The sequence below is a fragment of the Xiphophorus maculatus genome, chromosome 17 (genome assembly GCF_002775205.1).
Source record: "Xiphophorus maculatus strain JP 163 A chromosome 17, X_maculatus-5.0-male, whole genome shotgun sequence".
Taxonomy (NCBI): Eukaryota; Metazoa; Chordata; class Actinopteri; order Cyprinodontiformes; family Poeciliidae; genus Xiphophorus; species Xiphophorus maculatus.
Window position 1 is genome coordinate 14,286,676 of NC_036459.1, and position 14,943 is coordinate 14,301,618.

General features: G+C 39.4%; 1 protein-coding gene across 2 annotated transcripts in view; it reads right to left on the reverse strand.

The window, feature by feature from the left end:
- Positions 1-301: 301 nt before the first annotated feature.
- Positions 302-14,943, reverse strand: part of tbc1d22a (TBC1 domain family member 22A) — a 136,746-nt gene continuing 122,104 nt past the window's right edge. For both annotated transcript variants that reach the window (XM_023350401.1, XM_023350402.1), the window contains exon 14: positions 302-1,906. In XM_023350401.1, the coding sequence (XP_023206169.1) occupies positions 1,778-1,906 (129 nt within the window). In that variant the 3' untranslated portion in view covers positions 302-1,777. The remainder of the gene's footprint in view (positions 1,907-14,943) is intronic.

The window sequence follows — 14,943 nt, forward strand, 5'->3', positions numbered from 1 at the left end:
AGATCATCAGCCATGTTAGTTTTGTCCTTTCCTTCTTGCCATATTTATTTATTTATTTACTTCCTGCCATGTTTAGATTTGAAGTCTGATCTATGGAAGAAGATCAGGGTCACTGAACAAAAAGAAGAAAAAAAAAATCTGATATTTTTGCTCCAAATTCTGAGTTTAAACAAAAACTCTGAATTTAAGCTTAGAATCCTGATTTTGATCTTCTGATAAAAGTCAGAATTCTGAGGAGAGAATTGAAATATTATATTAATATTTTCTATTATTTTGAGAAAAAAAGTGACATTTTTTGAGAAAAATGTCAGAATTCTGAGTGTAAGGAAAATAAATTCTGATTTTAAAAAAAGTATATATATTTTTTTTCTCCAGTGGCCATAATCCCCTCCCGTACTGACCTCTATCGACATTTCTGCCATAAGTTTATAGCAAACAACTCTATCGATATTTTTAAAACTTGGATTAGAAGAACTGAAAACTCTGCACATTTCCATCTTGAGGACTGTGTATATTTTACATGATATGAACAGACAGACTGCAAATGACAGATCTGAACTCAGGACTCGACTATTTTCAATTACATTTCATCATAGCAAATATTCCTGATTTGATCCAAAAATATTTACCCTCCAGCTCCAGTGCAAAATAGGAGCAACTATCTAACATTTCTTCTGCTTTAAAAAGTAAAAGACATGGCTAAAGACGGACGCCTGGGCTCCCATTTTTAACTACATCACAGATTTTGAGGCGTTTAGATGGATAAACTGTTTATGCTAACCTCAGTTCAGACGCTTTATTCTAGAATTAGCAGGATTTCACTCTAGTAAATTAGAAAGACATCTTAGTGGAACTGAAAAACGAGAAAAATCCAAAACATCTTTTGTCCCCCGTCGCTCTGAAATGACAAATTTAGTGAGATCTGAGGTAGCGAGCTGGTGGCGAGACGTAGCCCTTTGTGAACAGGCGACCTAAGACAAAGTCGGCCCCTCTCCATCCTGACCGTGTTATCATTTTGAACGTGGGGTGAGCTTCTCCGGACGCCGTTTTTACCTTCCACTCTAATGTACGGGGAGTGTGAGAGGATGAGCGGGAGGAAGCGAGGAGGGGAGGATAAAAGGGAGAGCAATTTGCTGAGTGCTGGATTCTCGGAACCCGATCTGTGCCGTCGGAACCTGGGAAACCGACTGAATCAGTTTCCCCCTCATGTCGCAAAAAAAAAAACTGCAGACGCCTTCAAGATTTGTAAATCCTCTATTAATAAAAAGAAGAAAAAAAGTGTCCTTCTGCTGTCTTTCTTCATATTTATACACTAAATAAGGGGTTTTATTTTGCCAAGGGGAGCAAAATAAACTAAGTATTGCTATGGTAGTGTAAAATGATGCAGATTTTAACCCCAGGCGGTGTGGGGGAACTGTTCATGATCCTGCATCAAGCTGTGTGGTTGTTCAACGACAAAAAGAAAAACAACAAACTTGCAATCATCAGTATTAATGATCTGTTTCTGCATCAGACTGAGAATGAACGCACGTTTCAGTGCCGGTCATAGAGATCATTTAAAAAGAAAAGGCTCCGGATCATCGTGTCAAAATGCTACACCATCAAGTCACTGTTTGATTTGAATCTCTTAGTAGCGGAAAGGCCCACTGGAAATATGGGCAAAAAAATAAAAAATAAAATAAAATGAGGGGGGAGTGGTTAGGAAAATGGGAGGAGCCTGTGAGTCCAGCAGGCGGCGAAGGATGAGGAAGAGGACGAGGAGGTGGAGACGCTCTCATCATCTCTTGTAGTGGTTGGGCGCGTCGGCGAAGGCGAACTTCAACCTGTAGGCTTCGGCCAGCAGCACGCTCACTTCCTCGTTGCCCCAGTGCATCGTGGGGAGGTTCTGCAGCAGGATCATCAGGCCCTGGTGAGACGGACGCAGCAGAAACAGAAACGATTTTTATTTGTGTATTGATTTAAATGGTAAAGAAACGACTGAAACAAAGACGCTGGCTGGCAAAGACAAATCCGCAGCTGATCGAGTTTAAATTAGGAAGGAAATGAATAACACTTCTCAGACTGTCGGGGCAGAAAATTAAAATGGGGCTTTGTTTACAAAAATTCACTATTAAAAAGCTTTGTAGATGAAAGTATTGTGGATGTGTTTGACCTGCCTAAACTTAGGAAGAAAACCTGTAAAGACACCGTGCAGCAACCCGAATGAAAAATCAAATTAGCGTCAACTCAATGCTAAAGGAGCTAATGCTAACTTGACTTCTTGCCATCTGTTTTGAATTCATCCATTACAGTTCTTTTCATCTTCATCTTGCCCAACCCGAGCCTAATTGACATCCCAACAACTCTAGATCAGCTACTTTCATTCTTCCAGTCGTTCGCTAATAACAAGCGGTGACAGACGACACGTAATTTTTAAACTCTTGACAGTCCTGGTGTTTGTCTTGGACAAAACAGCTGGAAAAAGCTGGCCTAGTTATTCCTCCTGCTCGGTCAAGCAAGCAAAAAAAGACGCTCTGATGACTCTTTCCATCTAAAAAAAATAAAATAAAGGAGAGAGAAAAAGAACTAAAGAAGGAAAGTCTGTGCAGCTGCATCGCTTTTCCTGACCTGGTTCGTGGTAGAGTTGTTGAATGGAGCTGATTAGGGTCTATTTTGAGCAGTTTGAGCAAAAGTCAGATACTGTGATGTTTTATTCATTCTAAGGCTTGTTTACCGTGGAGGTCTACTCTGACCTCTGGACTGGATTTGGTCAAATTAAATTACATTTCAGTTTCGTGGTGGACTGAGAAAAAAACCCAAACTTTTTTCAACTGTTTACTAGGAAAAACAACAAAAACCAACAAGATTCAAGTTGAGTGCATTTTAGGTGGATTCAACATTTGATTATCTGCCAAATTACTACCTTTTGAGGAAGACGATTGCTGATTTTGACAAACCTTCACTAACATGAAGGCCTTACAATGTGATCAGAATAGATCAGATCGGATGTATGAAAGTAATTTTAACTCTAAATCTGTCAGGGTAAAATATTTAGAGCTTAGCTATGGTTAAATTCTTTTTACCCCCTATTTGTGATTTAAAATATGGTAAAACATGCCATAAATCACCTCCTAAAACTAGTTTTTAAATCAAATTCCTCCTTTGTTGTTCGGCTTATGTCTTCTTCTAAGGATTTTGTGTTGCTTCCTTCAGTAGATCTAGGCGCAGTGCCACCACAGGTGAGAGAGGGAACAGGTTTTTCAAAGGGGTTGACGGAATAATGAACGGCACCGGCTGAAAATGGAACAAATGTCGCAATTTTGGTTCCCAATCGAACAGAGTCTGCTGGACTGCCAGAAAACAACCTGAAAATTTTCTACAGCATTACTGTCCCTCGATAAGGTCATTGTTCTCGTCACCAAAGGGAAAGTGAAACACAGACAGTGTTAGTAAAGGATGTGGTAAGGGCAGCGCTGAATTATTTTACAAGACTCATTAAAAAAACTTTGACGCTCAGAAAATCTTGGTGTTTTTGGACTGGTAACAATTAAAAACCTTGGCAGCCTCCATATCTGCAGCCTGTAAGGAGAGTGGAGCTCTTCCATGACGCATTTACGCCTTTTAATACAATCGAAAGCTACTCTTTTAAAGACTAGACTCGATTAGATGCAACTCTGTGTAAGGCTGTCACATAGGTTTTTACTCAAAGTCTACAGCTGAGCTACTAACCTAAAAATAGAAAAAATGAAGGAAAAAAAAAAAGAACAGAAAAGTGCCAGGTAAAATTCAGTGACACTTGACAATTTCCTGAGGTTTCAGCTCTGTACATTACTTGGCAAGTTAGGAGATAGACAGCAACAACAACCCACATCGTCTCTCTCTCTCTCTCTCACACACACACACACACACACACACACACACACACACACACACACACACACACACACACACACACACACCCCAGCGAGAGTTCAATCTAGCCAACTAATGCCTCTCTCTCAAAGGGGAATGAGGCTGGTTAGCGGTAAGACAGAGTGAAAATGCGTGCGTGTGTGCACGCATGCTGCGGATTGGTGTCCCAGAAGCTTTCATCATCGAGGCTGAAATCATTGCCGTGACAACAGGGTTTACAACCAATCACGGTGTTGATAATCACACGAAAAGACAAATCCCGGTGGGGCTTCGGTGTCTGCACTCATCTGACTCCACACAGTTCGCGGCTTTCTGAAAGGATGAGACCCCGTTCCAAACGGCTTTTTTTTTTTTTTCCTCCTTCCTCCCCTCCAACACAGGTTAAAATATTTAAACTCCTCTTTTCCGAGCACGTCAGAGGAACTCGAAGTTTCCACGCGCCTCTTACCAAAACTGCAGAGAAAGTCAAGCAAATCTTTAAGCAGATCAATTTTGGCTTTTCGCATTAGTTTACCTTTCTAAACCAAAAGGTGTTGAGCTCCTATTAATTCTTCCCCTCCGCGCTCGCTTTTAATGAGACGACCCGGTGACACCAACAGGAAGAATTTGTATTCTGCTCGAGGGTGAAAAAAAAAAAAAAAAAAACAACAAAAAAACCCCTACATGTCTTCTTCGACTAATTAATCTCAAAACTGCGATTGAAGCCAGAATTCACATGTCACACTTTGCTTCACTCTTTCTCCTCTGAATACATTAAAATTAAACCCAGCAAGAAAAGCTTTTCAATCCCCAAACTTAGCTCTGTTTTTCTTAACTAAGCAAGGAGAGTAGCTGGTAAGTAGCTTATTGAATGATTTCTTTATATGCCTCAGGCCTTTAAGATGTGCTAACACCATGTTGGAGTGCTTAAAATAATCTGGCTGCAAGACAGCGCTGATAAAATGAAGAAAACCCAGCAGATTTCAGCCTCTCAAGGTATTAAACATGAAACAGGATTTTTTTATTTATCCTACAGAAGACCCAACACCTCATTAAAAATTATTTGAAAAGAATGTTTATTTTAGACTAAAGCACTCACGGTTTGAGAGGCTTGAGTAAGATGTGCATTGTATTTCCTAAACGGAGAAGCTATTAGTTTTAATACGTTATTGATTACTTTTGTTTATCTTTTGGATTTTTGATACATACATAGAGAATATACCGATGGAAGATGCTTTACAGACAGGCTCGTAGCTAGGCAACCGCAGCTTTAAAACAATGTTACCTTACTAAAAAATGACAGCAGTGCTTGTTTTTTCTCTTCTTTATCAAAGCGCTGTTTGTCACAATCGCAATAATTTCAACATTTGTCTTTCTAGTTAGCTAAGCTAAAGCAGCTAACTGGCTTTGTGGACAAATAGGTGTAGGAGGACGATTGCTGTGTAACTCTATGTTACAAACAGCTGAAGAAACACTGGTAACTAAGGGAATATTCTTTGGCAATGTATTGAAAAAACTTTAACTATTGAAAAAAATATGACTGCGCATATTAGGAGTTTGAAAACTTGGTGCTAGTAACCAGATTGTGTATTAATACTGCACATTCTTCTTTTCTAAATTTCATACCTTTCCAAACTCGATCTAGATTTTTTGGGATGTTTTAGTAAAAATGTAAACTTTTAAAGTTATTTAACTGTTCTTGGGTGTTATCCCAAAACAACAAAAATAGTTTTGGATTTTCAGAATGGGGTATTGACCAATTCATTCCGTTTTTGGTACATGGACGACATCGACTCACCTCTATTTCAGACTTTAACTCGTCAAAAATGGATGACAGGAATCTTTATATCAAATTTGCAAACTTTGGTACTTTTATTATAGCTGTAAGGGAAAGAAACTGGCAGCTTTAGTGTTTTGTTTGCCTTTTTAATCAAACTAAGTTTAAGAAACACAGGTCCAAAAAAACTTGCATTAAAAGTTCAAAAGCATCACAAAAAAAAAATCCTCTGCAAGCATCTTTTTATAAAATGATCATCAAATCTATACCAAAACACAAAATAATTAAGTTTTAAAAACACGCGTGCTGTGGTAAATCAAGGATAAAGCATAATAAATCATAACCAAACACGGAGAAGCTCCATTCAGCGTCTATGCACCACAGATGTGGAACAAGCTTCCAGAAAACTGCAAAACAGCCGCAACACTGAGTTTCTTTAACTCAAGGAGTTGCTCTATAACCATAATAAATGGGACACATTTGATGTGTATTCATGATCTTTATGGCATCCATCAAAATGTTTGTCTCTGGTTTCTCGATTGTTGACTTGACTCTGTGTGGCTTTTTCCTGTGTTTTTTTATGATGTAAAGCACTTTGAACTGCCTTGTTGCTGAAATGTGCTGTACAAATAAATGTGATAGATTGGAAAATAAAAGTCAAACTGCAGCATTGTTCATTATTAGATGTCTGTCCTTTAGAAAAAACTAAAATAAAATACTTTCTAATCATCATCAAGTATGATTTCAAGACTGAGTTGGAACCTCTGCTAAATAGTATGGTCTTAAAAAAAAAGAGACGACCCCTTGAGTTTAAAAGATTGAACAGGTGAGGTCCCTCTCGGTTTAGAAAGCCAAAGGCCTCTGAAGACTTCTCGCTCTGGAGGGCAAGGAAGACGAAAACCCAGCCTGATCAGAATTCTGCCTCGCTCTCTCTCATCTGTATTCACCGGAGCGGCGGCATCAGCTCCTTGCTTTCATCCCTCGCCCTCTTTGGTACATTTGAAACCCACCGCATTTGCTGTCACAGAACTGTAGGCCGGAGTGGCTTTAGGTGTTTTGGGATTTGTGTTATATTGCATCTGGTACCTAGGGCAAGCAGTTCGATACCTTTAAAGGAATTAAGCACTGTTATTATACCCGAGTTGGAGAGACCATGCCTATTATCGCCCAGGTTTTTGATTGGCATGAATTATTAGTGTTAAGGTCTTCAAACATCTTCCGGACCATAATAATACACTTATAGCAACTTGACATGTTTGTATCATGTATAGTAAGTTTTCCGTACATCACCTCTGTGGTCCTGTTTGCCCGTAGCGAGACATCATGTAACATTACTGCTGTACTTCCTCGCCCCAGGGTCTTCAAGTGAAGAGAAGCTCCCCTGTGGAGAAGCATGACTGTATCCTGGTGCAATCTGAGCCCCAGATCAGCGAGCTGCCATTTATGTTTTCTTTGCGTCAACAAAATCGTTTCCTAACAACGTTCGTCGGGCCGGTGAATTGCAACACGGTCTCAAAACGCAGGGCCTCACAATAAAAACCGGGTCGTAGCTCTAATGGGACGAGGAAGTCCATCATTGTGTCAGGGGAAGGGTGAGTGTTTTATTACCGCCGACGGAAATGAATTTATGACGGCGGATAGTAAATCAGTTTAGCAACATCTTCGCAGCAGAAACAAATGACGGAGAAAGTCTGTCGGATACCTAGGAATTGCGGCTGTCACAAATGACAGGGTGAGGAAAAAAATACGCTTGTCAAACAAAAGGTATTAAAAACACTTCCGAGAGTCAGGCATAGCGTGTTGTTGATGATGTGAAAGAAACCCTTTATATAAAGCTATTTTTGTCTACAGAAAATGTGCGTTTGTCAGTCAGGTTATATTTCTATCACCATAAATGGTTTCACGTTGTGTTTTTTTAAAGAAAGGTAACCAATGTCTTCAATAAACCAAAATGAAAAAGATTTAAATGCACTTAGATAGAAAGGTAAAGTAGAAATGACAACAATTTTAAGTAGAGATAGATTTTATAGGAGGATGTAATTATGATTTTTTTTTTTTAAAGTTGTGATGATATACATAATTTGGGATAAATACCTACATTTCTAACCGCGATCTTTCTTTTCTGTGCTTCCAACAGTCTGGACCAGATGTGGACAGAGTTTAATATTTGGTTTGTTTGACATAATTACTCGATTTCAAACAGTCTCTTGTGATATTTACATGACTTTAACAGACATTGCAATGACATTATATTTACAATATTTTAAACATTTGTATTTAAGAAAATTTACTTTTCACAGAGATTTACAAACACTGGTTTATTGAGAGTAAGGTAAGACTATCTTTTAACATTTTTATGAAAAATAAGAATTCCCTTTTTAAAAAAAGGGGGGTATTTGTTTTTTTTTTTATACATCTGCATAAAATGTAGTGTCCAGTGTTCATACTGGACCAAAGGTAGAGATTTTATGTCAAGATATGTCACTTTTGCAGTAACGAATTGAGGATTTTTAAAATGACCGTAATGATTTCAGAGTTGTGTTAGATGTTTTTGCCCTCTCCCTGATAGGGAAAAAGTTGAATATTTAACAGAACACATCCAAGCGGACGTTTATCAAACTACAAAACTTGAAACATACATTAAAGTAGTGCAACAGAAATCCCTGAAACGTGAAAACTTCAGCACTTTTAGCAAGTAACATATTACTGATTTAGCTCTAAAACACATCATTCTGAGTTCATTTCATCTCTGCATTTTCTTTTCTTCTTGCTTTCTAAGGACTAGTCACAAAGCAACTTAAGAACTGGCCTCTGTCTTCAAGTGTTACTTTTAGCTTCACAGCCATAAAACAACATACAGTAAACACTCACACACACATGTTTGAGCAGCTAAATTTGGGGGAATTTCCATTGACTTTCATTCATTTCTACAGCCTAAACCTTACCCTTACCTTTATCCTAACCCTACCCATTACATACCTAATCCTAACCCTAACCAAAACTCAATTCACACCTTAGTCCTAAATCTGACCCCTGACCCAAAAACAGTGTTTCCCCTTGTGGGGACCAGGCTTTGGTCCCCACAAGGAGCAGTAGGTCCCCACAACGTACTATATGTCAGGAAAATGGTCCCCACAAGGTACTAGAAACAAACGCGCACACACACCCAAATGCACTTCTGGGAGGCTCCTCCATACAAGCGCGGCGTGACAGAGGAGCTTCATCAGGAGCAGGTTTCTGCATCGTAACCATCTGCTGGCTCTCACGTCTGTTGGGCTAACGACTCTAATGTGGTTTAATTGCATACATTTCGCTGTCAGTGGGGGGGGATGACTCATTTGCTCCACTTCACACAGGTGGCGCCGGTCGATACAGTGCTGCTGTCAATGACCCTATGGTTCCACGAGAAAGGAAAAAACTAAACAAAAAAAATTTAAGCTGGTAGACTGCGGGCGTGAACGTGTACTTGTTGTATCCCGTTTTAATCAGGAATTGAAAGGGAAAAAAAGTGTAAATTGGAAGCACGGGCGAGACAAAAAATGGAGCGATTTGTCTGTTTTTACTGCCTGTGTGGGTGCTTGAAGCTATTCAAGCATTAATATCCATTTATCCTGCAAAACACCAACAAAGACAATGATTCATCGCCGCTGTGTACAGTACTCCACAGGAAAAGGAAAAAAAAAAGAAAAGGGGGGAGGCAATTAGCGCTCCATCTTACGTGCTTGGCAAGGCTTAAAGTTGTTAATGGCTATTGATATGGAGGGGAAAGCAGATCATCAATAGAGTGAGTGCCGCGGTTCGTTCTTTGATGCTAAAATGGAGCAACATAATGGCTGAGCAGAGGGCGAGGCCACGGCGAGGTGAAATTTACTCAACGCGTTGATGGTTACTGTTTTAACCCGAGTCCGACAGAGGGGAGCTCATTCAACTGCGTCCATAACCCATCTGATGGACATAAAGTTGAGTGGGGCTACATTATGTATTGGTTTGGTGAGAATTGGTTGGATCTCCATGGACAGTCGGAGAGAAATACAAACTCACACTGCTAAAGCAAAAGAATATTAGCAAGTATTTTTGGTCTAGTTTCTAGTGCAAATCTCTTAGTACACTTGAAATTGGAAAACTATCTTACGAGTAACTTTTTAGTAAAGTTTAACAGCTTGTTTCAAGTCAATAATTCTTTAATATTGATTAAAAAGTACTAGTTTAAGTGAAAATATTCTGCCAGTGGAATGAGACATTTTTCACATATTACAAGTGTATTCATCAACACTAAGAAATTATTGACTGAAAACAAGTTCTTACATCTTGATGAAGATACTTGTAAGTGAGTTTTCTCTGATTTCAAGTGTGCTCAGACATTTACGCTAGAAACGAGACTAAAAATACTTTGTCATTTTGAGATGTAAAATATAAATTAGGAAAGATGGAGGTAGACCAAAAGAAATGGAGTTCAGACGAAATAAAAGGAGATGGACAAGGAAGGATAGATAATACAAGCATGGAGGAGACAAAAAGGAAGGAAGGCAATGAGAGAGGAATCAAGGACAAAAGCGGGAAAAAAAGAAAGAATTAAGAAAAGATATGAAAGAAACAGAGTAAGGAAAGAAAGGAGGAGGTTTTGGAACTAAGAAGAATTTTAATCTTGAAATAAAAATATTTTTTCATGCATATTTTCTGACTGTGTAGGAACCTTGAACGAATTATATCAAATACTATTTTTGTACTTACCGGATCCAAATGAGAGAATAGAAAAGAGGAAGAAAAAAACCCAAACAATTAGAGTGACTTTTTAAATAAACTGAATCATCTTTTTGCCGTCAGGCCGAGTTGATCCTCGGCAAAGTGCCCCAAGTTGTGCCGAGCATCCAGCTATTGTTTCTCCTGCGTCACCATGGCTTCCAGCAGGCGAGCGGCTAGAACCCCAGGAGAAATTAATGGCTGAGAGATGACAGGTGCAAAGCCCACATCAACAGGGCACACATTGGTTTCTAAAAATGGCAACTGTCTGCAGTAGCTGTTGAATTTCGGTGACATGCATCAATCCGGTCGTCGACCTCCTTTACAACCGACACATCTACATGAAAACACACACACACACAGAGGGGTTCGGAAACACACAAGCTGGCAACCGGTTGTGCACAAACACTCCAGGCTGCCGCCGAGGCAGTTGGTGGTAATGGTGTTGTGCAGCGCCCCGGGGTGTAATGGGCCCAGACACTGCTCTGTTGGGGCCATTAGCTTGCTGTAGTTTATATAATTACACAAAATGGGCACTCTGGCAAAAAAACACTGGGTGCTAATGCGAGAGAGTGTGGCACTGGAGCACACGGAGGTAAAAGCTGACACTGCATGGCACAGCCAAGTTGCCTTGTAGAAAGGTTGGCGGGTGAAAAAGCTTTGATTATTGCACAGCAGAAGGGACGCGGTCTTGGCGGATGATGTCATTTCGCAGCCGAGTTAATGAAATGAAACCGGGCGATCTTTTGTTACCCCTAATGAGCAAAATAGGTTTATGAGCTTGGAAGTCATGTGGACCGGTTCTTAAGACTCGCTTTTAGATGGGAGTATCTAAAAGGTCTTTTGTGGGCTGTAGTGTCCCTTATATGAAAGTAAAATGACAAGAAAGAAGAGAAGACATGCGGCAAATGTCGCCGGGTCCGGGAATCGAACCCGCGATGGCCGCGTCGAGGACTCAAGGCCTCCAAACGTGGGTCGCGCTATCCCCTACGCCACCACAGCATGCCCAGTATTTTTAAGTTATAATCTCACACAGTATCTATTACCAATATTGTTGTTAATCTTGGTTCTTTTTTTCATTTTTTTAACACTTTTAAAACTTATTGTGTGAATCTGTACATCTGATGCTGCTGTTATACCTGAATGTCCCCCATGTGGGACAATAAAGGCTACTTCTATTCTATTCTATTATGACAGTGTTATGAAAAAGTAAACATTTTCAAATGTCATTAAAAAGTCTAAGTTTTTAATTTCTAAACATCTCATTGTTTAAAATGAAAATACATCATAAGCAGAAGCAACCAAATGGCCTTTCTAAGTTTGCAAGAATTATTTAAGTAGCTTTTACAGAAGAAAAAAGCCACAAGAAGTTCAATTACAGGGGACTTTTTATGCAAAATTTAGTTTAGCATTTTTTTTTAACTCACATTTGGATCTCAACTGCTTCTAAAAAATATTCCAGACGCTAAAAAAAACAACAAAAAAACACACCATCCAGATGACTTTTGGTAATGTTGGAAGTTTTTTGATGTCTGGAAAATCTGCCTTTTCAAAAATGTCTAGGCACTGTGATTTACTTAGCAACCCCAGCCTAGCCTCAGCTCTGTTACCTAGCAACCCAAGTGGAGCTCCAGCATAATTTGTTGGACGGTTTCAACACTGTATGCACTGTACAATGGCTGTTAGACTTACCATCCAGAAACCACTTCCTGAATTCTTGTAGGTTGTGTATGAGGTGCCACTTGCGCTTTTCTAAGATGTACGGTTGTATAATTGTGTATCTGCTTGTAACCATTTTAATCTGTAAATGTGGAGTTGGGAAGTGTGGCCAGCAGCAGTTTGTTTGGATTTAAAGTGACAGAGCCCTGAAACAGCTCATTCTGAAAGGAGCTCAAACGACAGAACTGAGCAGACTGAAATCTCATTATCCAAGAATGATTTTGCTCAAACAATGTAATGACCCCTTTTCATATAAACCGTAGACCTATTCTAACCTGTTCAAAGGAGCATGTTAGGTCACCTTTAAATGTTTGGCACAAGCCAGGGATAGGACATAAACATGTGGAAGAAGGAGTTCTGGTCAGAAAAAAACAAGTTTAATCTTTCTCGCCAATATACAAAACAGTACATACCAGAAAACTCATTTAAAACATGGTGAAACATGACGGTGGTAGCACCATGGGGTGCTTTTCGTTAGTAGGGTTTATGAGAGATATGATGTGAGATATGTATCTTTGGTGCCGTGTATTTTCAGTGAGTAATTTGACAGTATCGTCAAAGGAATGCAGAAATGCATTTTTTTTTTTAAAAAAAAGCATTCACACGGAAGCAGAGCATGTGGGTGGAGGATTTGGTTATTTAAGTCTTACAGGAGTGAGCATTACATTAATGCATAATACATAATTTAATCCATTAACTAAATGCATAAGAGACTGGTTGTCAAATTAGCTTAAAGGTTTTAGCGTACATTAAACCGAATCTGGGGGTGTACAATCCCCCTATGGCTTTGCAAAGATTTGCTTTTATGATTTTAATAAGTCAAGTCATATCAAGAAAAAACAAAGCAGATTAGATATGTGTGTTTACTTCACAGTCTCAGTCCGTGTTAGCTTGTAGCTTTTTCTGCTTCATTCAATGCCAGCCTAATAAAAAAAGCCTAAAGCAGTTTTCTGAGCTTTCTGTTTACTGGAGCATTCGCAGCGGTTTTGCACGCTGCTTGACCAGTTTTACTTTTCAGCTCATGCATCTTCAAAGTTCACCAGCAGTCGATATTTGGCCCTTTGCCCTCCCCATTCACCATCAACCATTACCGCCTAAAAAAAATCTGTAGGCTCTGACAACACTGATTGGAGCATGCCGAAATGTATGAACCCATTGACTGCAGAACCCTTCCTGCTACATATCTAAGCTCTCCGAGCATCGTGCTGACAGCCACGGAAGACCGAATATAGAAACTCATTTTAAAAGCACCTTAACATGTAGGAGCCCCTCTGTGCCTTCACTCTTTAACAAATCCAAAAAGAAAACATAAAAAAACTAGCAGTTTAAGACTAACCATTGGCAAGTTCAGAAAGGCCAAAGCCCCCTTTAATCACAAGTTCAAAATTACTGAAAACTCCTGGAACACAATTGGGCTCAGTTCTCTTTGACTGCTTGAAAGAGTATTTTTGGGTGTGAAATTCAATATTTATGTCTTTGCTCCTGACCCAGCTCATTTGTCAAAACCAGTTTTTTTTGTTTCTTACTCTGAAAAAAAATTCCATCTCGGTCAGCTCTTGCCACTACCGAAGTCTCTTAGTTCCATACAAGTGAGTAGATATTGCTGTTTATTTGGTATTTTAGTGTCTTAACTGAGTCAGGAGACAAAGAAAGGGCACACAGCTGGCTTATGGGCTGACAGAGGAGCTTCTATTGTTCCATTATGTTAGAATAAAAGAACAGCAATAATACTCACTCTTTCTTTACTTATACCCCTGTCTTGAGCCACAGATAAACACTGGCTGGTTATTGGCCTTAAGGTACATTGATGGGTTTTAGTCGTCACAGTTAAAACAGTTGATCATCAAGCAAGGTTTCTTATCAAAGATAACCCGAGTAAACACAAAAACACTGTTTTCAAGTTATTATTTTCTTTTTTTAAGATGAAAAAAAGCTAAACAAGCTAACCTGGTTTTGTCAGAAACAAATTCAAACTTAAGCCCAATAACGGATTTAGACTCTTGATGGCTACAACTGCTATAGCAACAAGGCCTCCCCACCATCACTACTATCTCTAGCTCTTTGTAAGATACTCTTTTCCTGCTAGATGTAACGCACGCCTTCCAAAGAGTTCCACTTTCGTCTCAGCACTTCACCGAATGTCGGGGGACATCAAGATGCTTTGTAGTAAATAAAGTACGAACCGCTTTGTTATTTATGTCAGCAGTTGTTGGTTTTTTCTGCGGCCTTGGAAATCTCACAGGCCTGCCATATTTGCCCAACCAGTTCCTGAATACTAAACCATAAACTCTGGGTTTATCCTGGGGGAAATGAGGCCTGAAGTGCTTCAGATGTTGTTCTAGTATCTTTTGTGAGCTACTGGATGAGTCGTTGACGCCCCTAGGGTAACTTAAGTAGGCTGGCCAAGTCTTAAGAAGGTTCATCACTGGTCTAGGTTTCCTCTGTGCGTGGATAATGGCTGTCACTGAGGTTCACACCAGTCCAAAAGACGCAGAAATGGCTTTGTAACCCTCTGCAGACGGATAAATATCAATGATATTGTTTTCATTTCTTCATTAATTTCTTTATATTGGGGTTATGTACAGTAGCCACCTACTTCATGTTGTTAGAAAGGTCCCACTTAAGGGTTTTCTTACATTTTTAAAGTAATCAGAACTTGAGTGAAGTTGGACTTAACTTTGGTGCTGAATCGCAGGTCATTCATTAATTTACTGAGAGCAAATACTTTTTCACAAAGGGTCTGGTAGCTTGGAAAGATTTTGTCCCTGAATAGTTGATGTCACTAACTGACAGTAAAGTTGGGCAGGAGGAGGACATCATTACTTCCAGAATATGAT